The sequence below is a fragment of the Triticum aestivum genome, chromosome 2D (assembly GCF_018294505.1).
Source record: "Triticum aestivum cultivar Chinese Spring chromosome 2D, IWGSC CS RefSeq v2.1, whole genome shotgun sequence".
In the NCBI taxonomy this organism is placed as follows: Eukaryota; Viridiplantae; Streptophyta; class Magnoliopsida; order Poales; family Poaceae; genus Triticum; species Triticum aestivum.
The window spans coordinates 623,292,305-623,318,922 of record NC_057799.1 but is presented as its reverse complement, the minus strand read 5'-3'; the positions used below and the strand labels follow the sequence as shown (position 1 = coordinate 623,318,922).

Below are 26,618 nucleotides of genomic sequence, written 5' to 3'. Positions count from 1 at the left end.
ACGAATTCACAAAGTTTCTAAAAGAAAAAACTTCACGGAGGACCATAATACCCTTCTTGATTAAACTTAATACTTTTAGTTAACCTATTAAATCAACGGTGGGAAATAATCACTGGGAGAGTTACATGAAATTACATATTGTAACTCCCCAATCACCGTAAAAGAGCTCTTAGGGGGTGTTTCGTTCAGGGATTTTTTAGTCCCAGAGACTAGAAAAAGTCCCTAAAAAGTCCCTAGGAACCAAACGGGAGGGACTTTTTCTATAGGGACTAGAAAAAGACTCAGTCTTTTTTGATTAGTCCTTGGGACTAGAAAAAGTCTTAGGACTTCTGAACCAAACACCCCCTTAGTCTTGTGTATTGTTAATCTATCTTTGCTGTCTCGCCAAAAAATATCTATCTATCTTTGCTCTGCTATATGAGAATTTTGGCAACCCATAGCTTGTAGAAATCTGTCTTTGCTCACGTAAATGAGAACTCACATCGAGAGCAGGCCGAGCGCTGAGAACACTGCGAAAGGATCTGCCGTTAGACTTTCTGAAGAAATATCACAGATCAGTTCTAAGAGAATTGTAAAATTGGTAAAGGCGCTTTTAGAACCATTCATGAGGTATGATTGTGCTTTAACAGCTGCCTTTCTGAAAGTTGCTCAAAAATGTCGTCGAAAGAGTCGGAGATTGAACTGGGAACTGGGCCAGATGGGGAAACCATTGCTGTTAAGAAACTTGTTGAAAAATTCGCACTTTCCACAAGATAAAACTTGTCGGAAGTAAACCTAAATCTTTTATTATCTTTTAGCGAAACGCTATATATCACCCAAAGGATTGCAGGCTGGCATCGGCCCCCTTCTATGCACGCCACGTGCCTCATGGCGACCACCACAAGTTTTTGCAACTAGCCTATTGTTGCAATCTCTCTCATCCCAACAAGGGCTCTGTTGCAGGATCTGGATCCTTGAGAAAAATCACTCCTTGTGCTCCTCCTGAGATCCCGTTGAGTCCACCGCCTTCCCACGCTGCTCCAACTGCCCAGAGCTCGCCGTGTGGATTCATCGCCGAGATCCGTCCGCCGCGCCACTGGTGTGAGAGGGGTCATCTTCTGCAGCCCGACCCTCTCATGCCATGGCGTTGCAAGCGTCGCCGTCGCCGTCGCCGTGTCGCTGCCATGACCGCCGCTCGAGGGGCACGCCCGAGCTCCAGTTCGGCCTCCCCTCTCGCCTCCGTCGTTGCTTCGGCCGGTGATGCTTTTTTATACTTTTCTGCAACAACGGCCTTGTTGCAAAAGTATACCCACAACATTATCTTTGTTACAGAAATTTCTCGGTTCACCGCAGACACATCATCTTTTCCAGTACAAAATTTTGCAACATTATTCGTCGCAAAAGTCCTCCCGCAACATCTTCTATGTTGAAAAAAAAATAAAGACAAAAAACGGCAACACAATCTTTGTTGCAAATGTTTCTGCAACAAGACCTTTATTGCAAACGTTTCTACAACAAGACCTCTGTTACAAATGTTTCTGCAACAAGACCTCTATTACAAATGTTTCTGCAACACAAAGTTTGTTGCAGTGATGAGGACAGTGTTGAGCCACAGGATAACACCTCATCTAACGGCCACGGAGGCGGCGGAGACGCGTAGGAGGCCCCTTTCTTGTAACTACATTTTGACTAATAACATAATTAGAAGGAACTAACAAGGCAAAGAAAAAAAAAGGGGTAAGCTCCACCGCATTGGGGCCAGAGTGTGAAGTACTTATTCCATTGCATCTTGTCTACACCTCCGAAAGAAACGACATAGAAGATTCATGGTCTCCAGGTGCTCAGACATAAATGGGTCATTTCCCGGCCTGAGGCACATTTGTGGCTTCAAACTACTAGCTTACATGATTTTTCCTTAGTTTTTTCTGTCGTTTTGGGGCTATGCACCGAGAGGTCTACCTAATGGTCTCCCTCGCCTCTTATCATGAAATCAGTGGCCGAAAGAGGGAAGCTACTAGTCCACGGGTACCCCCTCCAGGGGTCTCCCATCGGACACTCCAGAAGCACGTGGAAGCGCTTCAGCCGCCACGTGGAAGCGCGCACCTAGCGGGAGCATGTTTTTCGTTGTTTTATCATGGAGTTTTTGGGTTTGTTTTGGTTTTGCTTGGGTTTTTTCATTTTTTCCTAGTTGTTTAGGTTTTCTTTTCGGTTGTGCTTCATGCATGGAGCATAGTTGTGCTTCTCCAAAGTGAAGCACGGATTGGATTTAGCATGAAGCACAGATGTGCTTCCGCGTAAAGCACAAACCATGCTTTACAGAAAAGTGAATTCTGCTTCGACGGTTTTTTGGTTTTTGTTTTTTCCAGATTGTTTTACAATTTTCATTTTTTTTACTTGTTTTTTTGGTTTACACTTTTTTCTCTCCAGTTTGTTGTTCTTCGATTGGGCAGTGATAGGCGCCGGTCGACCGGCCCAAGTTCAGCCGGTCAACGCGCAGCCCTTGGATAGCCCCACGCGTAGTCGTTCGATGGCGTTTTTCCATTGTCTTTTTCACTCTTGCATCAGCATCCTAAAAGATCACATAAAAAGAAACCATGGCGGCCGCCCACTCTCCCATCGTGTCGCGCAGCACGCGTTCCCTCCCTCATGTAGGTGGCCAGGTCGGCTGCCCCTGTTGCTCGCCGTCGATGCTCGCCGCCGGCCTGCTCGCCTTCGTCAATCACAAACCAAAAAGCCCATTTGATCACCGACACTGGTTCCAGCAAATCTGAAGGACGGTTGTAGCAAAACAGAACACTGGCTCCAGCAAATTCCAAAGATGATGGAAGAAAAAAAAGGATGTTGGTTCCAGCAAAAATCAAATGATGGTAGCAAAATAATTAGACGCTAGTTCTGGTAAACCCAAGACGGATGTAGCAACAATGGACATTGGTTCCAACAAAAACAAAGACGGATGTAGCAAAAAATGGACGGTGGTCTTTATGTAGCTCCAAGCTGGGCATTATTTACAGTAAAAACAACCAGACGGTGGTAGCAAAAAATGGGGCTAGTTCCAGCAAAAAAAATCCATGGTTCCAGCAAAATTACCACCACCTCCGCCGTCGGTCGGCTGATCGAATCACCGCGAGTCATCGGTTCCAGAATCTCCAAACCATGGATGTAGCATTCCTCATAGCCGGTCCCAGCATCTGGTGCCGCCGGACGCAGCACGCCACGGCCGCAGTATTCTCCTTGCCGGTTGTAGCAAAACTGGACGCCGGTTCCAGCACTGCCATACTAGGATGCAGCAATTTGCCCCCGCTGCGTCGCAACTCGCGTGGTCGCCGTCGCCGGATACGACGGGTTGGCCGCAACATCGGGATGCCCCGCAGCGCAGCCCGCATGGTCGCCTCGCCGAACGCGACGGGTTAGTCGCAGCATCGGCATGCCCCACGGGCGAGCCTTGCACCTGCAGCAGCGGCGCTAAAACTGAAGCTAACACTCATTCTTGTGGCTACCATGGCTTGGCTTAGAGCGGTGGTCCATGCGACTGGAGAGATTCGGTGGAGTGAATTGAGGAAAAAGTAGGAAGAGGATGAAGGGATAAAGCGATAAGGCTGTGTGTGGTTAATGTGTGGGGCACGTGGCATTCTAGTCCTCTCCTGTAGAACAAATCGGACCGCATCTTACCTATTCATCCAACGCGTTGCACGCGTCCGGCGCAATGGTTCGGCCGGTGCAATGGTTCGGCCGGTGCGCCGTTCGCAAGCGTTTTCCTCTTCGATTTGTATCTCTCTCCGGGTTTTTCTTCGGTTTCTGCGTGAAGCACAAACTGCGCTTCTGTATTTTTCCCTCAAAAAAAGTGAAGCCCAAGTCAGTTCTTCGGTTTCCAATTTTTTTTCTAGCTTTTTTGGTTTCCAATTTTTTGTTTCGGTTTTTTCTCCGGTTTTTTGTTTTCGGATCCCCCCCTCTTTTCTGTTCTTTTGGTTTCAGCTTATGTGTTTCCCCAAAAAAAGTGAAGCACATTCGGTTTCCAACTTGTTTTCCAGTTTTTTGCTTTGATTTTTTTCGTTTCCTTTTTTATTTTATTTTGTTTTCAGAGTTTTTTTGCTTTCCCTTTTTTACGGTTTTCACGTGTGTGCTTCTGTGTTTCCCCCAAAAAAGTTAAACACAAGTCAATTTACTTAGTAGCATAGATTAGTCAGTTTGGAAACACAATTTACTACCAGCAACTTTCAAGGATGTCAACAAAAATCCATAGCTGATGACGAGCTCATATGCTCACGGATGGACAGTGAACATAAATAAAATAAAATAAAAACTTTAAAAAACTGAAATTTGTGTACATTAAAGATGCACAGGTATTCTACGTGCGGACATAATTTCATGACAATATGACATTGGGGTAGGTCGGGGCAGAAAAAACAAATCAGTGCTCCTAATTAAAGAAAACTAAACCTTACTCAGAACTCTGATTTTTTTTGTCTAGAGCTCTATGATGTCATAACACAACACAACCATGAAAATTTGCACAGACCTAGAATTTTTGTGCATATTTGTTTTTTTCTATTTGTTTTCTGTTTTACTGTTCATCCACTAGACCAGATGCTCATGTGCACCGAAACATCGTCCTCGGATGTCAAAGTGCTGTAAAGCGGATGAACCACGGTTTATTCATTGCTTACTGTATTTCCTTATGAACGCACGCCCACATACGTGCCATTTTCTATTAGAAAAGAAATGGCCGAGTAGAGGCGAACTCAGGGGTAGAATGACCAAATTAGAGTTGAATGCACCATTCATACAGGTCACATCGGCAAGCATATCGTTGCTGCGAGTGTCCGCCACGGCCACCCGACCTCTGTCCTCATCAGGGATGCTGCACCGGCTGATCTGGCCAAGGCGCAGCTCCTCAAGAGCTTCATTGATTCCGGTGTTGCTCTCATCAAGGTATAAGATTAATACTCTCTTCATTCCCTTATATAAGGCCACTATGAAAAATACATTTTGCATCTATACAAGGCCACTAACAGTAATCGAGGCAAAAATTAATGATGTTTTCTGGTATTACCAACTTGTTTAATACTTGCATGCATGTAGTCATAATGACACTATGCTATTTCCTTCTCATTCCTTCGTTGCATGCATGCAAACGTATTAATGATCCCGCTTAACGAAAAGAAAAGTTAGCATGCAAAGCAGTCATTAAATTTTACCTTGGTATCTGTAATTTGAGTTTGTGGCATTGTATAAGAGAATGGAGGGAGTATCATTTGGTGTTGCCTGCCTTTTTTTCAGCTACTCTTTGTTTTTCACAGTTTTCTATGTGGATTCTAATTTTTTTCTGTCTGATGAGTAGGGAGATTTTTTTTATTTTTATTTTTTGAAAAGAGTAGGGAGATTTATTTGACCACAACAGCCTCGTAAACGCCATCAAGCATGCAGATGTCGTGATCTCGGCCGTGGGGACCCGTCAGCTCGACGAGCAGAGGAGGATTGTCATGGCCATCAAGGAGGCCGGCAATGTCATCAAGGTCAGTGATATTATCATTTTGTCTTGTTTGTTGATCGAACGATGGATGCAAATCAATTGCTGAATCGTTGCTGCACAGAGGTTCCTACCATCTGAGTTCGGCTCTGACCCAGAGCGGGTTCACACCGTGGATCCAGCGGCCACACTGTACGCTGGTAAAGTCAGCCTTCGCCGTCTGATAGAGGCGGAGGGTATACCTCATACATATGTCTGCTGCAACGGGTTCGCCGAAACCTACCTTCTGAGCATCGGCGATGTTACGGCTGTTGGCGCTGGTCCTCCGGCCGACAAGATCACTGTCCTAGGCGATGGAGATGCAAAAGGTAAGCACGCATCGTATCCTTTTTCCTGCCACTGTAAATCCGCGCTGTCCTGTGTTGATCTATCTGTGTTGATGCACGCAGGGGTGTTTGTGGTGGAAGAGGACATAGCTGCCTACACGGTGAGAGCGATTGACGATACGAGGACCCTGAACAAGATCCTGTACATGAGGCCGTCGGCGAACATCGTGTCCCACAACGAGCTCATCGCACTGTGGGAGAAGAAAGCGGGAAGGACTTTCCAGCAGATCGCTCGCATCCCAGAGGCGGATCTCCTCAAGTTGATCAAGGGTGGGTAGGGTACATCCATCATTGTGCCTTGAGAATGTACGTAGCTACAACTGTTGCATCTCTGACCACTCTTAATTTGTTGACATGTGTGACCATGCAGAGGCGGCATACCCTCTCAACATGATGCTGTCCCACTCGCTCTCCGTCTTCGTGAGGGGCGACCAAGCCAACTTCGACATCGAGCCGTCCTTTGGTGTCGAGGCCACCGAGCTGTACCCTGACGTTAAGTACACCACCGTCGACGAGTACCTGGACCGCCTCCTCTGACAGTTCTTGGCTGGATGGAGTGTCAGCCCTGACAAGAGCTGATGTCCACAATAAAGATGATGGAGCAGTGGCCTCTCCAAATCCAATGATGTGTGTGCAAATTCACCAGAAAGAAAAGAAGAACCTCTGCGTGCCTTGCTAAAAAAAACATGATTTGTGTCCGTGTACGGTACGTATACGGAACAGTCACCGAATAAGATTGATTTGTATATGAATATGGATTAAATTCACCCGACTGATTTTCACGGACGTAAAACGCCTCTGACACGCGCCACGCGTCCCTGCGGGTCACTCACTCCTTATCCTTACTAGTAGAACACCCGTGTGTTGCTACGGGCTATAATTCATATAAATGATTCAAACAAATGAAATCATCTCCAAGATCGAAGCTCATTTCTACCTTATACGTCCGGGCGTGTTCGGACATCAAACGGGAGCCCGTCGTGGTGATGGCCTGCTCACCGCTGGTGCTGATCGCTCGAGGTCGCCCCTCCTGCTTACTGCCCTTGAACTGGCCGAACAAGACATGCCTGGAGCTAGTTATGTACTAGATCCTTATACTGTAGATCCTTATACTGTTATACAGTAGCTAATTATACATAGCTTCAATTGGGCATTTGTTCTTTCGGCAAATTTTTGTGGTATAATCTTGAGTTGTGGACATGCTTTGTTACTATGATGAAAGCAAGATCAATGTATATCAGCGAGAACTTTTGTAATTCTGTATAAACCTATGAAATTATGTGATTTGGAATCATTTTTCTTCTGTCATTTGGTACAAGCTACGACATTGTTTCCTGAACTCCTGTTACCAGATAATAGATATATAGGTCAGTTGATGTTGATATGTGTTGTAAGGGAACAACAAACTCGAGCGTAGATGCATTGATCAAATATCAACATAACCCACAATGTGTTATAATTGTGTTGCTTGTCGACGGTGAGCTAGAGGTGCGATGTTCCTCGAGCCAGAACGAGAAGGTAGGGTCCTTTTCAGCAGTACAGACAGATGGTGTTGTGTCCAAGATACTTGTTCGACGTTGGCTCGCTCCTTTCGGGGTTATGTAATCCCTAGTCGGGCTCCCCTTGAGCCATTCTCTAAAAAAATAGGAAGGATATAAAAAGAACCATATTTTTTAGACTTGCATTATTCTTGTGCCTGGAGTGATGAATATGATGTGAGAAGCATGCATGGTCCTGAATCTAAAAATAAAAATACCTATCATCAGAAGAAAATGAACTGCAGTTGTGCATTGCAGCGAGAGTCCTCCATGATCTCCTCTAACTACCTATTTGATCAAAATGTACTTCCTCTCAACTGCCCTGCTCCTCCCTTCATCTTCCTCTAAGTTAGTCTCCGGAAATTGTTAACAACACTGTATATCAGAAAATTTGAGAGCCAAGGGCATAAGTTTTGACTACTCCTGCATAGAAAAAAATAGGGCAGTGATAGGCGCCGGCGCGCCGGCCCAAATTTCGGCCGGTCGCGCCCCAGCCATCCGATTCCGCTTATATAGGCCGTCAGATCCTTATCCACAAACCGCTTTATCCCCTTCCGCGTGTGTGCCTTCCTTTTGTCATCTTTCTCTGGTCACCACGCAGCTCCGCTCGCCTCCTAGACAGTCGTTGCCTCGGCGCCCACCTCGTTGCCTCCGCCCACCCCTGCCGCCAACGCTCGCCGCTGTCCTCGATCGTCGCCATCACCGGTCGCCTTTTTGAGCTGAGAAAATAATACACGGGGAGCCATGGCGGCTGCAGCCCCCCCCCCCCCCCCCACTCCCCAACGAATCGTGCAGTGCGCGTCCGTCCCCTCGTCGCCAATAGTAGCCACCCGCACACCCATCACCGGTGCTGCCAACCGCCCTGTCCCCTGCAGAATCAATGGCGACGACGCCATGGCGCGCAACAAGCAACAATGGTAGCAAAAAATACAATTGGTTCCAGCAAACTGGAACGCAAGTGGTAGCAAACAATGGAAAATTGGGTGTTGTTCCAGCAACCCAAAAATGCCCGTGGTAGCAAAAACTGGAGCCGGTTCCAGCAAATCAAAACACCGGTGATAGCAAATTTGCAATAATTTGGCGTTCATTCCAGCAAAACAAAAACTTGCATGGTAGCAAAAAACAAACACAGTTCCAGCAAAAAATGTTGCCGGTTCCAGCAGAAAAAACATGTCGTCGGCGACGATCGCAACAAAACATCTCACTAATCCGGCAAAAAAGCTTGTCGGTTGTAGCAAAACAAAAAAATCGGCGCCAAGAACAAATGGACTGGTAGTCCAATTGCAAACGTTGGTCGATGTGGATGCAGCTTTTTTGCCGGCCGGTTCCAGCAAAAAAGCCAACCGATTGTAGCACCGGAGCACGTCGTCTCCATCGCTGGCAAAGCTGGTTGCAGCTTTTCGCTGGCATGGTTCCAGCAAAAGAGCCAGCCGGTTGTAGCACTGGGAGCGCGTCGTCTCCATCGCTGGCAAAGCTGGCTGCAACTTTTCGCCGGTATGGTTCCAGCAAAAAAGCTAGCCAGTTGTAGCACCGGAGCGCGTCGTCTCCATCACCGGCAGCTGCTAGTTTGCAGCACCGGTGGATGCTGGTCAGCGCCATGGCTATTTCATCTGTGCCTCGAACACCACCAGTTTCAGAAACTGTCCCATGGCCGCCGGCCCTCTCGCGTCCGTGGGGAAGGTAGGACAGAATCCGTGGGGGAAGTAGGAGCTACGCGAGCACCGCAGCAGGACAGCTTGCCGGCAAAGATTGATGTGCGCGTGGCTGGCCATGGCCGGTAAAGCAGTGGTTGCGGAGGCAGAAAGATTGGGATTAGATGGATTGGGGAGAGGAGTTGGGTACAAGTGGTTGGGCTCGACCAGAAAAGGGATAAGACATAAGGGGATGAGGGGAGGCGGTGGGGTGGACCCGTATGTACACGTGGGCGAGCTAGAAGGCGCGTGACGCGTCGCGACCGGCCGAGCGTTCGGCCGGCGCGCCGTTCCCAAACAGTTACCAAAAAAATAACAAAGAGAAAGAGGCTACAGGATATGTGAAGAGACCCTAGGATGTTGAAAGCTCGTTATTTCAGAGTTGCGGCAAAGAAAATGGAACATACATCTAAAATCTAGCATCTTTCTTAGTTGTAGAAACCTAGAATGAGGAAGTAGTGCAAAAGCAAAGAATATATGCTGGAAAAAAACACAACCACTAAGACAAGCAAATTATTAACTACCAAATTATTATGCACTTAGAATGAGGAAGTAGCGCAAATGCAAAGAATGAGGAAGTAGTACACTCATCTTGTGCCAAACAGTGACAACTTACTTCATACATGACATGCACATGACGTTTGCATAACAGAGAGAAGGATTTGTGTTTGGGTGGGAAAAATCACTATGCTGTAACCAATGACAAAATAAAATAAAAATAAAAAATAGTGTTACAATTAGAAGTACCATCAGACTGAAAGTACGGCGCGTGATACTTTTTTTTGCAGTTTGCACCATTATTAATAAATTATAAGAACCAATAGTTGGAACATTGCATTATTCTTTATATGGAAAACTTAGGCATGGGAGAGAAAAACATCACCTCAAATCCTTAACTTCATATTATTCCGATGTAAATTTGTCAGGGAATCCTCTGGCTGAACAAAGATTCTGATGAATGTGTAAACTCTTCTTTCATAATCCAATGTCAACGGAAATATAAAATAGCAAGAAGCCTCTGAAATCTCAAGCACAATAGCAATTAGAGTCCTTATAAAGAAATTTTCCTTCTTCCAGTAGCCAAATATGAACCAACTGGAGAACATTATTGGTGCATCTAAAGCACTACATAGCATATTCTCCCGCCATCTCTCAAACTTAATGGTCACACCTCATTATTTCTGATTCCACGTGGTTCTCCATCTCAAATTAATCAGCGATTGACTCACAACACATCGGATTATCACAATCAATTCCTAGCGGAAATGAAATCAGCAAGAAGAATACCATGGATCGACAATCTGTAAGCATAAACAATCGTAGCAAAAACAATCGAGATACTGTAATCACCTGATATAGAAGCTTACCGACTACATAATGGGGGTCCAAGAACAGCTTATTGGACTAATTTGAATGGAGCCGAAAAATTTCTGTGTCAGTTTATTAATAATAAATAAAAACCAAGTAATGCTGATTCATTCATAACGTAAGAGCTCAAACTAAGTTCAGGTTGCTCCCGTTAAGAAAATCAGTATTTTGTGAGCATGAATAGTTCAGCAAAAAAGGAAGTGCCTGGAAATTTTACTAAACAACCACAACAAGGACATACACTGACACACACGCTCAACAGCGGACGAAGGACACACAACGGCAGGGGCATAGCAAGCACACACGCTCATGTACATTAACAAGCAAAACTTTTTTTAGTTTTGTAATGGATACATTGGACATGCTCAACATCATTGACCGATTCAGCTAATCAAATTAACGGTATTGAAATCTAAGCGAGAAGAATTAAATTTAAAAGAATTGCAATAACGGAATAAAATAGTGTCTTCTATGAATTTTGCGGAGTCGTCTTATAAATGTCACGCATACAACTGAGTTAGGCTAACTCTGAAAGCTGAAATCAACTAAAATAAAATCAAGAGCGAAGCCCCTATATGCATGGCAGTGGATCATTCTATACAGCTGCAATACCTAATCGAAGCTGAACTGAACTGAACAAAAGTAAATATCCGAACAAAACTGAATGGAAATCAAAACTGAAGCCTTTGTATGCATGTTAGTGGATCATCCTATAATGTTGCATTAACCGACTGTAACTGCTGTGGTGGCGGTGGCAGCCAGAGTGCTAGACCCAATATATTTTCCATACTATCTCACATGCATACTAAATCCGGTCACATTTGGTTCCATTAGTATATGTGCCATCAAATATATTTGTATGTCAAAGAAACACCTAATGATTCAGGCGCATCAGACTTTGATATGATATCAAACCATTCCGCTAGATGCAGAAAGGAAAACTAAAGAGCACAATCCAGAACCCTATTCAACTAATCAAGAACCGTATGTACTAAGAAGTAATTAAGAACCCCAACCCTGCAAATTCATAGAGAAAAGATATAGAAAGGAAGAAGAGGGAACGAGAGGTCCGTGCAAGGTTGTTCCGCCGGGGATCATGTTGGAGAAAGGCCACCACCTCCGATGGGAATCAATGTTTCCCGCAGTTCCACCGGGAAGTCTACATCTCAGTCCAGAGCCGTCAAGTTCTAGGGTTACTGATTGAGGGATAGCGAAAAAGAAGAAGATGAGATGGTGAATTGATGGAGAGGAGAGGAGAGGAGAGGGGTACTTCCAGGAGAAGATTCACCTTGAAGAGATGGTGGATCAATCGAGAAGAGAAGCGCCGGGATGCACAACCATAATTGGTCGTCGCCGGCGTCGCCTGGAGGTCGGTCGGACAGGGCCGCACGAAACTTGGTAGAGGGAGGGTACGGTTAGCGGATGGGGAAGGGAAGTGCCAGGGGCGCGGCGTCGTCTCGTTGGTCTCAGGTCGCCGCCGGTTGCCGGTGTTGCCGCGGGGTGGGAGTGAGGCGGCGGATGGGGGTGGGAACTGGTGGGAGAAGAGACCAACGGGGAAGGAGAGATGTGTGGCGGGCATGTTTTTTTCTCACTGAAAAAAACGACGTGGGATAGAAAAGGAGCAGAGATTAAAGATTGATCATGATTTATTCCTTTCCATATAAAAGTTACCAAATACTACGAAAATTGATCTTATTGGCAAATAAAATCGGTTTAAATAGATCATGAGTAAAATCCGGTTTAAATGTGTTGGTGGGATAAAAAAAACGATGGAGAGAATTAACCGTAGTGAGGTCAGACTACCAACTCATACATCTCTACTCCTAATGGACGACTTGATGAATAGTCTGCGCGGTTTATTTTCGCTGGTTTTTTTCGTCATCCTCCCATCTCTGGTTTTTTTTCGTCATCCTCCCACCTCCATTAACTCGCAACCATCCCGCGAAAAAAACCCATGCCAAAAAAAACCCTACGATCGATGCCTCGTGCCTATAGCAGATCGTTCTCCGCCGCCAACCAGCCCTTCGCACGCCCAATCCACCCCTTCGCCCCCGCCGAACATCCATCCCTGTGCCGCGGCCGATCCTAACCTTCGCCGTCGCCCTCGCACATCAAAGCCGTCGCCCGTCCATCATACGATCTGCTTCAGGATCGCTTCAGGAGACGGCGATCTGCTTCAGGATCGTTTCAGGAGACGGCGCCGCGTTCCCTCTGGTCCATGGCCTCGACCAGGTACGAATCCCTCCACTTCTTATGGTTTGGTTATTTCCGCATCTTGATCTGATTCGGGCGTGTGTGCAGTTTGCTATGATCTGGTGACGGGGATGCAAGGAGAAGTTGCTGCGGTTTCAAGGGGCCGTGAGGATGCCCACCATGAAGGCGTGTCTGGGATGATGGAGGTGATATCGGCCAGGTCCCCGTTGCCGTCGACTGGCGGCGGCCACCGTGTCCTCTTCCATGGCGTCGGCGGGGCCTTCCCCTGCCAAGCGCGGCTCCTTGGCTGGATCACCGTCGCACACCTCGCCGGCGTGGTCGGCAAGATCTGCATCTCGATCCTCGCCACTCTCCATCCTCTTGCAGGTAATAGGCTTTCCGCCCCCTCTTTTATCTCCTGCGTTCTCGTGTGCACGGATTGTGAGCGTGAAGGAATATTTCTCTTCTATTTCATGGTGCTGCTGTGCTCCTTCTGCCTTCACACTGCACATATATAGATTCTTCAAAGGAATTGGATGCTGATAATATCAACTTAGTTCCCTCGCTTTGAATTGATTGCCCCAAACAATATATCTCTGGTTGACAGTCATGGCCTATTATTATTGTTTTTAATTTACAACACTCTGTGCTGTATTGTCCAATCATGGTCCAAACTTAAACCTTGGCTGTGGATTCATTGTATCTACCATATGCTGTTCATAGCTACAAAATTGCAATCTCTTGAAAATGTTCTTGAATACAGTAATTTTTTTGTCACATAACCCATATCCTGATGATAAAGTTTGTTGTATGAGCTTGTGGCATACTGATCCGACAGGTGGCAGGTATGCATTCAGATGTTGCAGCTCTAAGGAAGTGTAGTATATGGCACATGGCTTCGTGGGTTGTTTGACAAGAAGTGTTTTGGGCATATTCGAAAGACAATCTTGTGAAAATTGTACATCGATTTTCTTATTCCGCCATCAGCTTCTATTGATATGAGCGATACAAAAGGTTCAACACTGAATTTTAGTATGTTAACTTACAAGATTTCTCGTGACTATGTTTTTTTGTTATAGGTTCATAAATTTCGAAATATAGTTGCAGCTTCACGGAATGGACGGCCCAAATTATGTTAGTGTCTATATGTTTACTTGGTGGTGGTCTAGCGTGAGTGACACCTGCATCTGTCACTTACCCATTGGATGTTGTTCGAAATCACCTGACAACACAGGTGATGCTTTTCTTCCTTTTGTGATTTGTGAATAACACTAAGCCAACCAATCAATCAATATAACTTCCAGTTAGAACTTAGAGCATCTTTACCTAACGCTTTCATGCAATGCAGCTTTACAGACCAAAGGAACAGGTTTTAGTAAGCTAAACTTTCATGTCTATAAAATTCTGCAGAAAACCACTAGGTATTACAAGGGCATCTTTCACACGTTGTCTACAATTTGTAGAGAAGAGAGTGGTAGAGGATTGTATAAAGGCCTTTGGTCCACCTTATTGGTAAGCCGTATGCTTCTACTGAGAATTGTTTTTTAGTTGACTTCCCAGTAACTTTTATGAGTTACAGGGAGTTGGACCTGATATATCAATCAACGTTTATGCATATGAATCCCTGAGGTCTCATTGGCAAATGGAAAGTTGAATGTCAAACTGTGCGACCAATGATTTGCTATGGTACCTCCCTCTTCTCTCTTCTATGAACCCTATAACACACGTTTCAAATCTTAATTTATTTTATCCTATTGCAGGTTAATTCCAGTTGGGTGCGTTAACCTACAGTAATCAATCAAGTCAACAAATATAACAATGATACTTTGTCTTCTGATTTTTGGTGGTGATTTTTTTTTGTGACTGAACTAACAGGAGCTGAAGCATGTGTTCTTATTTTTTTATATGACTAGATGCATATGAACTGAAGCTCCATAATTTTCTTTTCAAGTCGACATTAGTGGCAACCAATACAATTAGCGTTATTTACAACCAATGAAGTCTTATAATTTTCTTTCTTAGAAATATACAGTGCTCCTCATGATTTCTTTGAATTTTTCTGTAGGAGCTCGATCAAAAATCACCTGAGAAAAATATGTCGTTCTTCTCTACAAGGGTTGCATGTGGAATTTGAGGAGAATCTGTGCACCAGCATCCGACTCCTTGATGTTGCTCTGATCATATTGTGTAAATATATTTCTAATAAAGCAATCGCCCGATGGTGTACATCTTATAAATAACAAGATGTAATCATCAAGTGTGAGAGATGGCAACATCATGATGGGATGGTATGTACTGTTGTGCTCATTAATAGAGTTAGATCACTTTTCTGTCTGAGAGTCGATTTTTTTGTGCATTAGATGGATTGACAAGTACCAAAGATTGATGCCAAGCAGAACTAAAACCTGTCCATGGATTACCTTCAGTCCCGCATTCCAATCAACAACATTGGGCCGAGCGAGCTCGCGGGTGGCGCAAGAGGCAATGGGCAGCCGGTGGAGACTGAGTGGTGAGCGGCGGTGGCGAGGTCGAGCGGTTGGCACCAGCGGCGAATAGGCAATTACCGTGACGGGCGAGCGAACGGGGCGTGTAGGTGTCACGATTGCATCACAATTGGAATAAAATAAACAATGCATACGTGTGACCATTGACTGATTTTGTGTTTTGTGTGCTTGTGTTAACAGCCAGCCAAATCAATCAGCCAAGGGCCAGTATGTACGTGAGTGTGTTAGCAGTGGGTATATTTGAAGATTATTTCTCAACTCGGCATGTGGGTAGAGACTAAAAAGACGATGCCATGGTAGCATGGCAGACCTGGCAAGTGCCACGAACATCATGATATTCTTCCTTTCCTTAATTCCTTGATTTGAAAAATAATTTGCTCTGCGTGTATAGGAACATAGCAATTGGGCAAACGACACTTTGGCATCTTTATCTATCAAGGGAAATATATTTTTTACTTTAGAAAATGTGGGTTCGGATTGGTCTATTGAGTTACGGCTGGCTGATCGGAATAATTTTTCTATTTAAAAAATGTAGCAAATAGCATTTCATTAGAGATTGGTCTGTTCAGTTATGGCTGGCTGATCGGAATAATTTTCCTATTTAAAAATATAGCAAATAGCATTTCATTAGAGATGGCTTTGCAGCAAATTGCAAATCACGCAAACCAAGCCATCGCCGCCTCGTCCCTCTCGCCGGGAGCGACAACAACCGCCGGTTTCTTCTTCGCCTTCTTAGCCGGCATCTCCTCCATCCCGATGCCCTACGGCACGAGCCACTCCACCTTCGCCTGGGACTCGACCTCCAGGAAGTTTAGGTCCGCCTTTGGCCGTCCGGCATGCCACACCGCCACGTCGTAGGCACGAGCGGCCTCATCGGCGGTGGGATACGTGCATCGGAGAACTCCAGTACGAAGTTCCCGGAGGGCTTCGCCCTCATGCCGAAGAAACCGGACTTTCCCTTCGGCGTCTTCTTCGGCGCCATCGGGGAGCGGCCGGCGGCCGAGCGGGGAGCGGGGCGGCGACGGGCGGAGCGGGGCGGCGACGTGCGGCGCGGGGCGGAAGCGGGCGGAGCGGGGCGGCGGACGGACCGGAGAGGAGGTGGACGGAGCAGGGCCGGAGAGGAGGCGGACGGAGCGGGGCCGGGCGGAGGATGGACCGGAGGCGGAGGCGGCCGGAGAGGAGGCGGGCGGGGTCGGGGCAGCCGGAGCGGAGGCGAACGCGATGGGGCAGCGTGGCGGCGACCTAGGCGGGGTGGAATCAGTGATGGGGGTCTGGATCTACGGCGGGGCGAGACCTTAAAAAGTTAACATGTAACTCTTGCAAACTATTTCAAGAGCCCGTGGCAACGCACGGGCAGTCTACTAGTTAGGAGTAGAGAAATTGATCTTATTGGCAGATAAAATTGGTTTAAATAGATCATGAGTAAAATCCGATTTAAATGTGTTGGTGGGATAAAAAAACGATGGAGGAAGAATTAACCGTAATGAGGTCAGACTATCAACTCATACATTAGGAGTAGAGATTACGTTATTTTTTTACGTAAATGTAGCATTGTCCGTATTTTTCTGTTAGAAAGGACCCTATATTCTAACGCGTTCCGACTCGCTGAAGCCAACGAGCATTTGGGCCGGCCCACGCTTGCAGGTAAGCAACTGATGTTTCCTGTTCCTTTTTTCACTTTTTTTCTTTTTTGCTTTCTTTCTTACTTATGTTTATACTTTAAAATATTCTAAATACATATATTATAAAATCACTCTCCCAAAAACACATTTGAAAAAATATTCAATAGGGATTAGAAAATTTTGAACAATAATTTGAAAAATGTTGAATAAGTATTAAAACACGTATTTGAAAAATGTTGAATAAGTACTAAAAATGCTGAATAAATATTTAAAAATGTTCAGCGGGTATATGAAAAATATTTAAAAATATTTAAAAATGTTAAACGAGTATTTGGAAAATGTTGAGCAAGTATTCAAAAAAAATGTAGGACAAATATTTGAAAAGATGTTGAACAAATTATTTTTAAAAATGTTGATCATGTATAAAAAATGTTGAAAAATTACTTAAAAATGTTGAATAAGTATTTGAGAAATGTAAAACAAGTATTTGAAAAATGTTGAAAAATTTATTTGAAAAAATGTTGAACAAATATTTGGAAAAAATATTGATCATGTATATAAAAATGTTGAACAAGTATTTGAAAAATGTTGAATAAGTATTTGGAGAAATGTTTAATATGTATATAAAAATGTAGAATGAAAAACAAAAAATGAAACAAAATGGAGAATAAAAAGAAAAGAATAAAAAAATCGAAGAAGAGAAAAAAAAAGAGAAACAAAAAAAACCGGAGAAGACCGGATCTGATCACCTCTAGTAGGTCATGATCCTACTAGTACTACTAGCCAGTAAGTAATTGCGGGCGTGCCGGTTAGTCGCGCAGGGAATAACCCTGCATACTAGGGTTTGATCACTGATTGTGCTCATTTTATTCCCCCTTTTTTAAACCGCCGCGCGCTTAAAATGGGCTGGCCAGACGCCTTTCGTCGACGCGATAGTCCCCCTCGACAATCGCTGAATGCGATAAATAGCACTGGCGATATTCTACCACTAGTGACGATTGAGCCAAAGCACTGGTGTCAGTCCATCAAGCTCATGCCCAACGGTTATTGTCGTCATCTGGTCCTCACAAAGGTGTTCGTATCGCCATCTACGGGTCCTGACATAGCGATTATATACGAACAGAAAAAGTGTCACCTGCCTAGAAACCAAAACCCCAAAATACAACCCAAAAGAAAGAACACATACAGTACAACATAAGCCTTTTCTGCGAGGCTTTGAGAAGATTAAAAAAAAGAGCTTACGCTATGACCGTGACTCTTAGTTAGCGGGGGGGGGGGGGGTCCTTTCCGTGTTTGGCAATGCATTTGTTTTGCCCTCCAATGAATGGAAAACAGTTTTTCTAAAGCACATCTAGATGTGCCATAAGTATTGCACATCTAAGTCTCATGTCATTGATCTTATATGAAGATTCGTGTGGGAATTTTCTTTTGCTTTTCTCTTTTTCTTTCCATACTTGATTGTGTCACTTAGATGTGCAATAACTATAGCACATCTAGATGTGCCCTAGACAAACCCAATGAAAAATCACACACGTCCTCCAACAATCTATGTTCGATTTCTCGTGAGATAAGCACATATGGCAATTCAGCTCAAATTCAGTCGTACAAGAGATAGAAGTATGCAAGTTTCGTAAATTTTTTTGATAAAGGGAATATATTAGTATCGCGAAGAAATCAATTACACCCGGCCTCTGCAACAACGCAATACCCTAATGGCATTATGGATGCACACAACCAAAAGAAGAAGAAGAAGAAGCTAACAAAGAAAAGCCCTGCTACAGAATTCCAGTCCATGCAGCAGTAATAGTACAACCACCACCAAAACAACACCTGAAGTCCAAGTTCTTCAAAAGTGACGCCTCAAAGAAGGAAACAGTGCACAAGCGCCGTCGTCACCCGATCGTAGATTCTGGGTTTTCACCTCGAAGATAGTCCCCCCTCTCAAAATAATGCCTTCAACAAGACCATTGCCAGGCATAACCAATTAAGGCAAGACCTTGCATTTTCACCCTGAGAGGTAAGACTTTGAACTGCACATGTGCTGCCGCCTCCACTTACATACCGCTACTACAAAAACCGAAACTCCAAGCAAGTTCCTGATCGCCACAAAGGCTCCAATCACCATTACTAGTCCTCCGATCTCGGCTTCCATGACATTCTCCACCTCTGACTTCACCATGGAACTAAACATATCCCATGATGGCAAGAGATAGCAGAGCTTCGCACCGCTCCCTCCTTAACGGAGAACCAGTGGGCACGACCGAATCCCACCCGATCCAGCAATCTCCAGGCATAACGCGCCCATGGGAGTTCGCCGGCGGAGCCTTCCGGAACCCGACACTCCGACCAGATCAAGAAGGACAGGCGTCAGACAGATCTTCGACTTGTCACTTGAGGAACCCTAGGACCGCCCCCTTAAATCAGGCCGAGCATGCAGCCCCCAGGCCGCCGCGGCAACCCGGATCAAATCGGGGCAGTGCGCGGATTTGGCGCCGCATCGGGAGCAGCAGGGGCGCCGGGAAAGGGCGCCTCGCCGATAGCCAATAGCGCGCCGCCGCGCATGGAGGAGCAGGCCACGCAAACGCCAATGCCGGCCGCCGCCTCGGCCTTGAATCTGAGGGGAAAACGCCGCGCCGCTAGAGAGAGCTCGCCCCGCCGCCGCCGTCCGCGACACGGGCTTAGCACGGTCGCCCGGTCGCCTCCTCCGGCGACGGCGAGGGGGATGGAGGGGAGGGGCTTGAGGTGGCCGGCGGCTGGATCTCCCCCGTGTCGCCCGTAAGAGCGACGCGGGGGTCGGGCTGGGCTCTATTTCTATCTTTTTATCCTTTTGTTTGGTGAGGGAAACTACTTTTACCTGTATAGAATAGAAGAGTCGTCCATCGAGATAACCAGTGACTAAAAACAACTGTGAGGTGGAGCAACAGTCAGAGAGCTTCAGAGTTACTTTCAGATAATAAGTGACACCAATTTAACCGCCTAAATTCCATATATATTTGTAGTCTTTTTCCTCACTGTTATTTGATTCCACATCTGCGCATCACAAACTAAGCAGATGCGTCTACTTTATCCCCCCAAAGAGAAAAAACAAGACAAAACAACATCATCTACGGATCATATAGCGATCGTTGTCGCAGGTAGGCTGACGAGTGGAGCAACCACCAACCACCACCGGAGCAGGTCGCGACCGGTGATCGCCGGTGAGCCACACGCCGGCAGGCCAGCTAGAAATGTACAGGTACAGGGCGGTGCCATGGGGATGAGGCGATCAGCAGATGACGCAGGAGTTGGGGTCCTCCTCGGCGCTGCGGACGAAGTAGTACGGGTGCGGGTGGTGGTGCTGCGGCGGCGGCGGCGGGTACCAGTAGTGATGCGGGTACACCACCTGCTTGCTCCCGTCCTTCTTGTCCTTGTCGCCGTCCTTCTTGTCCTTATCGCCGTCCTTCTTGTCCCCGCCGGCGCCGTCCTTCTTGTCGTCCTTCTTCTCCTCCTTGGCCGGGCCGACGGAGACGATGTGCGCCCCGTGGAAGACCTTGCGCAGCTTGCTGACGACGTCGACGGGGTCCATGCTGCCGACCACCGTCATCTTCTGGTCCTTCATGTCCACGCCCATGGTGTCGATGCCTGAGCCACGCGCACGCAGTGAGTTTTCATCGCCAGCATGGATCGGCGGCAGAAAATTCTCTCCAGCTCCATGATCACAACGAAGCAGAGCAAGATAGGAGGACGGAATTGGGGAAGAGGAAGCGGGGGAGAAGAGGAGCACCGTGGAGAGCGGAGACGGCCTTGAGCGCCTTCTGCTTCTGCCTGTCGTCGTGCAGGTCCAGCTTCAGCACCACCTTCTGCACCCGGCCGTCAGACAAGAAAAACCATCAGAACCCGGAGCAGCAAGATCAAGAGCCGAAGCTGAAATCTGCAACGTAAAGAAACCCCCAAATCCCCAATCGGGCCGACCGCAGTCACCTTCATGGCGCCGGCGACCAAACAGACAGGCGACGGAGGGCTTCGCCGGCGGCGTGATGAAATCTGTGGGTTGAGGTGGAGGGGCGGCGCGTGCGTGCGTGCTCTGTCTCTCGGGCGATGAACTCGATGCGCGAGAACAGAGGAGGAAGTGTGGTGGTAGTGTGTGATCTGGGCGGCAAGAGATGCGGCCCGGCGGGTTTATATAGGCAGCCCGGGGCACGTCGACGTCGCGGCGCCCCATCGCCCCGTCGCGTGGCCTTGCCCTCTTGGTTTTTCAAAGGGGCGCGGGGGCGACGTCACGGCAGGGCAGCAGGAAGGAAGCTGCCACGAAGCAGCCTCCCTCCGGGCCGGGTCGGTGGCGCCGGAACTGCGTGACGCACCGGCGCGCAACGGTGGATGTATCATAATCGCAGGGGTTTCGTCCGTCTTGTCGCTGTCGTCGCGGGCGATTGTGCCGGATCTCGGGTCGATCGGGTGGGGGTGGCGGCAAGGCGGGGGATGGGACGGATGGCTGGCCGCGACGACCTGACCCTGACCCGCCGGGTCTCCTGTCCACACGCGCAGGCCCACCTGACCTACACGTCCTAGGTGCGCCCGGCCTGCCCGCTCTGGCCTGGCCATATCGGGGGACACTTGACGGTCTTGGCCGATCCGGTGCCGGAGTGCCAGTGCGTGGCCAGCTAACACCGGCAGCGACGGCGGCTCCGGGTCGGCCTGGTCGCCATTGGAGCAACTGTACTGCAGCAACTGGGAATCAAATGGCCGGACCGAAGAATTTGGAAAACTTTCAGCAGCGTGCGCCTAAAGAGATTCGGCAAACCACCCAATGTTCTACAGCTGTACCGTGAAAGAGAGGCCTCAGATAAAGGAAGAAAACAAAAAGAACAGACAGCCAGTGTCTGTTTGACTACACTCGAAAGCTGCAGAGGATCAGTTTGGGGTGACTCGCCACACGGACAAAAACTGACACTGAGAACGAACTCAAATTAATTTTGAAGCAGACATACACTGAACTCGTCAGACAAACAAGGCTCCTGTTTCAATGATGTTTTGTATATGGATAAAGTTAGACTGCGTGTCAAGTTTACAATGGAGGAAGTTAAAATGCTCTTTTCTCTATGAAACATAATAGAGGTGGTCACTTAATTATTTGCAATCGTTTTGGCACCTTATTTGCAACGGTCTTCTTAAGCTTTTTCATGACTTCTGTGATGACAAAATAGATATCTCTAGGCTCAGTTATGACCCGGTTACTCTGTTAGCTAAAGGCCAGGGGGCTGATAAAATTCAAATGTATCGCCCCATTTATATGTTAAATGTGTCGTTTAAGATTTTTACTGAAGTTCTTAATAGTAGAGCTATGAAAATTGCTGATAAAGTTGTTTCTAAAATCCAGAATGCATTCATTAGGTCGCTTTATTCTTGATAGTGATGTTGTGTCGCATGAAACTATTCACTCCTTACATAGAAGTGACTTGTGCAGCCATCTTGTTTAAAGTTGTCTTCGAAAAAGCACATGATCAAATTAATTGGGACTTTATGTTTGAGGTTTTAAAATGAAATGTTCACTTGATCGTTTTATTCATTGGAAAAAATATGTGGTATGTAATGGTAAAGTTGCTATTACTACTAACAATGTGATTGATCCGTATTTTGCCACTATGAAGGGTTTGTTGCAAGGGGATCGTTTTCCCCTTTGTTGTTTAACTTGACTGTTGATGTTTGCTAAGGAAACTCTCGACATGTGGAATAAACTTTTAGATATGTGTAGTCAGGATATTCTAAATGATGAGCGCGGCAAAGAAAAATGGTTGTTGACCAGTTCTCGCACATTTTCAGTTAAATCTCTTTAACAATACATTATAGCTAGGAGAGTTGATTTCCATTTTAAGTTACTTTGGAAAATGAAAATGCCTTTAAAGATTAAACCTTTCATCTGGTTCGTGATCAAAGGAAGGATCCTTACCAAAGACAATTTAAGTAAAAGGGGTTAGTCTGGCACCAACAAATGTGAGTTTTGTAATTCCCAGGAAAGTATTGATCATTTGCTTTTTACGTGTTTGATGTCTCGTTTCCTTTGGAATGTAGTGGGCAGTGCTTTGGGTAATCCTAAAAGGCCAATGTACTTATTTGATCTTCGCCATAATTTGGATACCAGCCTGCACTGGCAAAGATCGTGTTGCTGTTTCTGTTGGTGTTGATGCTTTACTTTTGTCTATGTGGAAAACAAGAAATAAAGCTTCGCCGGTGATCGGTCCAGCGGTTGAATCCGTCATGCTCAGACTTGAATTTTATTTTGCCTGTCCGTACTGTTGAACTATGTTTTTTTTTACTGAAACGGGGGCGAAAGTTTTGCCTCATCTTATTAATTAAGAAGGAGAAGAACATAGTCTTAACATTTACATGACCACACAGGTATGAAAAAAGGGATCACTCTCCCGGTATAATACTTCCCAAAATCTTAGCCCCCACAAGTACCCACGTCTTTGCCTCATCCTTAATCGATATCCGCCACCCTCGAGGGTAGGGTAGCCTTGTTACGGAAAACGTGAGCGTTCCTTTTGCTCCAAATCTCCCAACATATGAGCATCTGCAAGGAGTTAACCACCTTCCCGGAGTAACCTGGCTGGTCCTTGTTCTAAATCCACCATTAGTTCACCATCTCAAGGTCGGCCCAAGAGGGGGTCATGGATTGCCATCCCAACCATCCGAAGATAAAGTTCCAAACTCTGATAGTGGAGCGGCATTTGAACATGATATGGGCCATCCACTCCGGCTGTTTGTAAAGCTAGCAAAGGCCATAGTTTGGCCAACCCCTGTGTTGAAGCCTGTCGTCCGTCCAAATTTTGTCTTATAGTATGAGCAAGGAGAAGAATTAATTTAATCTTAGAAGCGCACAAATCTTCCATATCAACTGTGGCAACGCAGACTTGATCAAACCTACGAACTACATCCTCTACGCCGTGGCGGCCGAGTAACATCCATCCGCCGTGAACTTCCAATGGATACTACCGCTAGTGTCTGGAACGAGGTTCATTTTGTGGGTTTTGGACCAAAGGTGGCAAAATTGGTGTACTAAAATAACCGAAAGACCGCCTTGTAAGACAATTTGTCTGGCCCAAGCATTGTTGGCCGTCACCTTAGAGACGCACCTGTTGGTGTGCTTGGAAATGGTGAAGATCCCCGGAGCAATGTCTTTAGGTTTGAGCCCATTCAACCAAGGGGAGTGCCAAAAACTCGCCTTCATTCCATCACCAATGGTGATTGTCCTTGCCGCAAAGAAAAGGCCCTTGTCTTTATCGTCGCATGGGGTTTCGAGGCCAACCCAGGCCCTCTGCGAGTCCACCCAAGCAAACCATAGCCAACGAAGCCTAACTATGATTTAGTTTGCTTTGTTGCTTCGTTAAAGTGTTGAATTATGATGAATTTGTGCTATATGATCAACGTTCATGAATTCGAGGCCTTGCGTTTGACCATGGATGCCTGGCAGTAAATATAAGGAGTCGTCGAGGCCATCTGTGGGCATGCTCACGGAGACTTAGGTGGCCGGATCTCCCAAGTCCGGCCGTAGATGCTGTCACCTCAGTGCCTTGTATGCTCGCACGACATGTGACGTCCCTGGCTCCTTCTCTGTAGTGTGTGTTTTGCTTTATCTATGAAATGGGGCAAAATTCTACTATGAGAGGGGAATTTGAGTCGGTTCCAAGCACTGATTTACTAAGCAAGGACGTTTGGCCCATCACAAGAGAGCAAGAGTGGCACTTTTTCAGACCAGTTGAACATTATCTTCTGAAACTTGTATTGGCAAAGCTTACATTATTCTTTACTGTGAAGCAGACCGGTGCAACCCTTGCACGGCCGTCGATACAGTATAACGCCCGCCGTCGATTATCGTAACGGGTAGGCTGATGACTACAACAACCACCAACCACTAGCGGAACAGGCGGTCCCGATTGATCGGCAGGCATGCTATGAGATACAAATGTACAAGCAGGCGGGCCATGGAATTGATCAACAGATGACGCACCAGTTGGGGTCCTCCTCGGTGCTGTGTACGACGTAACGCGGTGGCGGCGGCGTGTACCAGTAAGTCGGGTACGGCGGCACGACCTGCTTCTTGTCTCCGCCGGCGCCGTCTTTCTTGTTTCTGTCCTGTTAGACATTGTATTCTCTGTATAATACACGGTACATGTATAAACCGTGTGTAGCAAGTTGGTAGGGCGTGTGTGCGTGATTCTGTATGGTTAGGACGTTAGGATTGATCTCTCTCCTTTGTGTTTAATCTGTAGATAAGAGCAGATCGATCCTAACTCCTTCTGATGTATATCTCTCCGGCCTTTGTGCATATATAACACGCACCGCGTCCTTGCTCAATGCATACGCTTCCAGCTTATCTCACATGTCCTTCCTGTCGCCGCCGCCCTTCTTCTCCTCCTTGGCCGGGCCAATGGCCGGAGACGATGTGCGCCCCGGGGAAGAACTTGGGCAGATTGGCGACGACGTCGACGGGGTCCATGCTGCCGACCACCATCATCTTCTGGCCCTTCATGTCCACGCCCATGTCATCTACCGGTGAGTGAATGGCCACTAATCCCTTCCACGATTACGACGAAGCAGAGGAATCGGAGGAGAGGAAGAAGCAAAGAAGTACCGTAGAGAACAGAGACGGCCTTGAGCGTCTTCTGCTTCTGCTTCTCGTCCTGCACGTCCAGCTTCATCACAACCTTCTGCATGCAGCCGCCAGACAAGAGCAAAAACCAAATCAGCAAGCCGTTCGACAAATCGACAGCCGTCTTGCCACCAGAAGATTCCCAGCCTCCGGACGGCGCATGCGCATGCGCCCGGAGCAGGCAAGACTCCAGGCAGGTGGTGGATAACTGCACGGGTTTCTCGTGTCGTCGCTTTTCGCCCCAGCTGATTGTGTCTGATCACTGATCGATCGGGTGGGTGTGGCGGCCGGATCGGCCACGTACCAGGATGAACAGTGCTGGAACAGTGCAAGATCCACAAGGAAAGACAGTGTTCATCGCCGATCTTACCGCTGAGAGATGGCGACGGATGGCCGCGACGACCATGACCCGCCGGGTCTCGTGCCCAGGGTGGACCTACACCTGCACGTACCTGCGTCCGTCCGTCGGCCCATATCGGGGGACTTACGCCGGTCTTGGCCGATCCGGTGCGTCGCCAGGTAACACGGCAGCGACCGTGGCTCCGGGTCGCGGCCTGGTCGCCGTTAGAGCACTTGTACTGCACCGAATGGGAATCAAAATGGCCGGACCGAAGAACGTGGAAAACTTCAGCGCATGACCACGACTGCTGCGGAATGCCAGTACTGAACCGTACGTCCTGGGAAGACATCGACATCGTCGCACGAGAAACCGAGAGCCGAGAAGGTCGCACCGCACGAGAAACCGGCCTCCGGTCCTGTAGCTCCACCGGTGCGCGATCAATCAGGAAGAGCCGAGAAGATCGCAAAAGTCTATCTAGCGCCTCGAAGAAATCTAGTAGCTCTCATGGTTCGATCCCAAACCAACAAATATTCTACAGCTGTACCGTGGAAGAGAGATGCCTCAAAGAAGAAGAGAACAGTAAAATCGGCCATTTCTGTTTCTCTTTTCCATCACTCCATCAGAAGCTTACGGGGGGTCAGTTTTGGTGACTGCCACACGGACAAACTTGATGAAATTTAATGGGAGCATTTGGAGCGTTGATTTCGTAGCCATTTTTAGAGATAATAATGAGCACAAAAACAGATACTACTAACTTTTGCTAACAGTGGGCTTATACTACTAGATGTAGTTATCCTTTTGCACTACGTTATGCAAGAAATGCATAAGATAAGCACATGGCAATAGATTCCCTTGAAAAGGTAGTTTTCCTGTTTTCTACTCCCTCCGTCCCGAAAAACAT

The 26,618-nt window shown here is 46.9% G+C and overlaps 2 protein-coding genes and 1 pseudogene across 2 annotated transcripts; 2 read left to right on the top strand and 1 right to left on the bottom strand.

The window, feature by feature from the left end:
- The first annotated feature begins 3,132 nt into the window (after positions 1 to 3,132).
- LOC123056080 (isoflavone reductase homolog IRL-like) lies at positions 3,133 to 6,383 on the top strand. The gene is made up of 6 exons (XM_044479825.1): positions 3,133 to 3,385; positions 4,766 to 4,908; positions 5,355 to 5,492; positions 5,571 to 5,814; positions 5,896 to 6,102; positions 6,203 to 6,383. The coding sequence occupies exons 1-6, from the start codon at positions 3,133 to 3,135 to the stop codon at positions 6,367 to 6,369; spliced, it is 1,152 nt and encodes a 383-aa protein (XP_044335760.1). The 3' UTR covers positions 6,370 to 6,383.
- A 6,370-nt stretch (positions 6,384 to 12,753) lies between these two features.
- On the top strand, positions 12,754 to 14,291 carry LOC123056079 (mitochondrial substrate carrier family protein B-like; annotated as a pseudogene).
- A 5,372-nt stretch (positions 14,292 to 19,663) lies between these two features.
- LOC123050512 (heavy metal-associated isoprenylated plant protein 39) lies at positions 19,664 to 20,924 on the bottom strand. The gene is made up of 3 exons (XM_044473295.1): positions 20,709 to 20,924; positions 20,512 to 20,587; positions 19,664 to 20,369 (listed from the first exon to the last, which is right to left on the bottom strand). The coding sequence occupies exons 1-3, from the start codon at positions 20,712 to 20,714 to the stop codon at positions 20,014 to 20,016; spliced, it is 438 nt and encodes a 145-aa protein (XP_044329230.1). The 5' UTR covers positions 20,715 to 20,924; the 3' UTR covers positions 19,664 to 20,013.
- Positions 20,925 to 26,618: the final 5,694 nt, after the last annotated feature.

What these genes read in the sequence shown, in the direction of transcription:
- LOC123056080 (XM_044479825.1), top strand. Translation starts at nt 3,133, where the DNA reads ATGGATGTAGCATTCCTCATAGCCGGTCCCAGCATCTGGTGCCGCCGG. An exon ending in CGCCTCGCCGAACGCGACGG is followed by an intron (nt 3,386 to 4,765) that starts GTTAGTCGCAGC and finishes CCATTCATACAG; the next exon opens with GTCACATCGGCAAGCATATC. An exon ending in CCGGTGTTGCTCTCATCAAG is followed by an intron (nt 4,909 to 5,354) that starts GTATAAGATTAA and finishes TGAAAAGAGTAG; the next exon opens with GGAGATTTATTTGACCACAA.
- LOC123050512 (XM_044473295.1), bottom strand. An exon ending in GGCCGTCTCCGCTCTCCACG is followed by an intron (nt 20,370 to 20,511) that starts GTGCTCCTCTTC and finishes CGCGTGGCTCAG; the next exon opens with GCATCGACACCATGGGCGTG.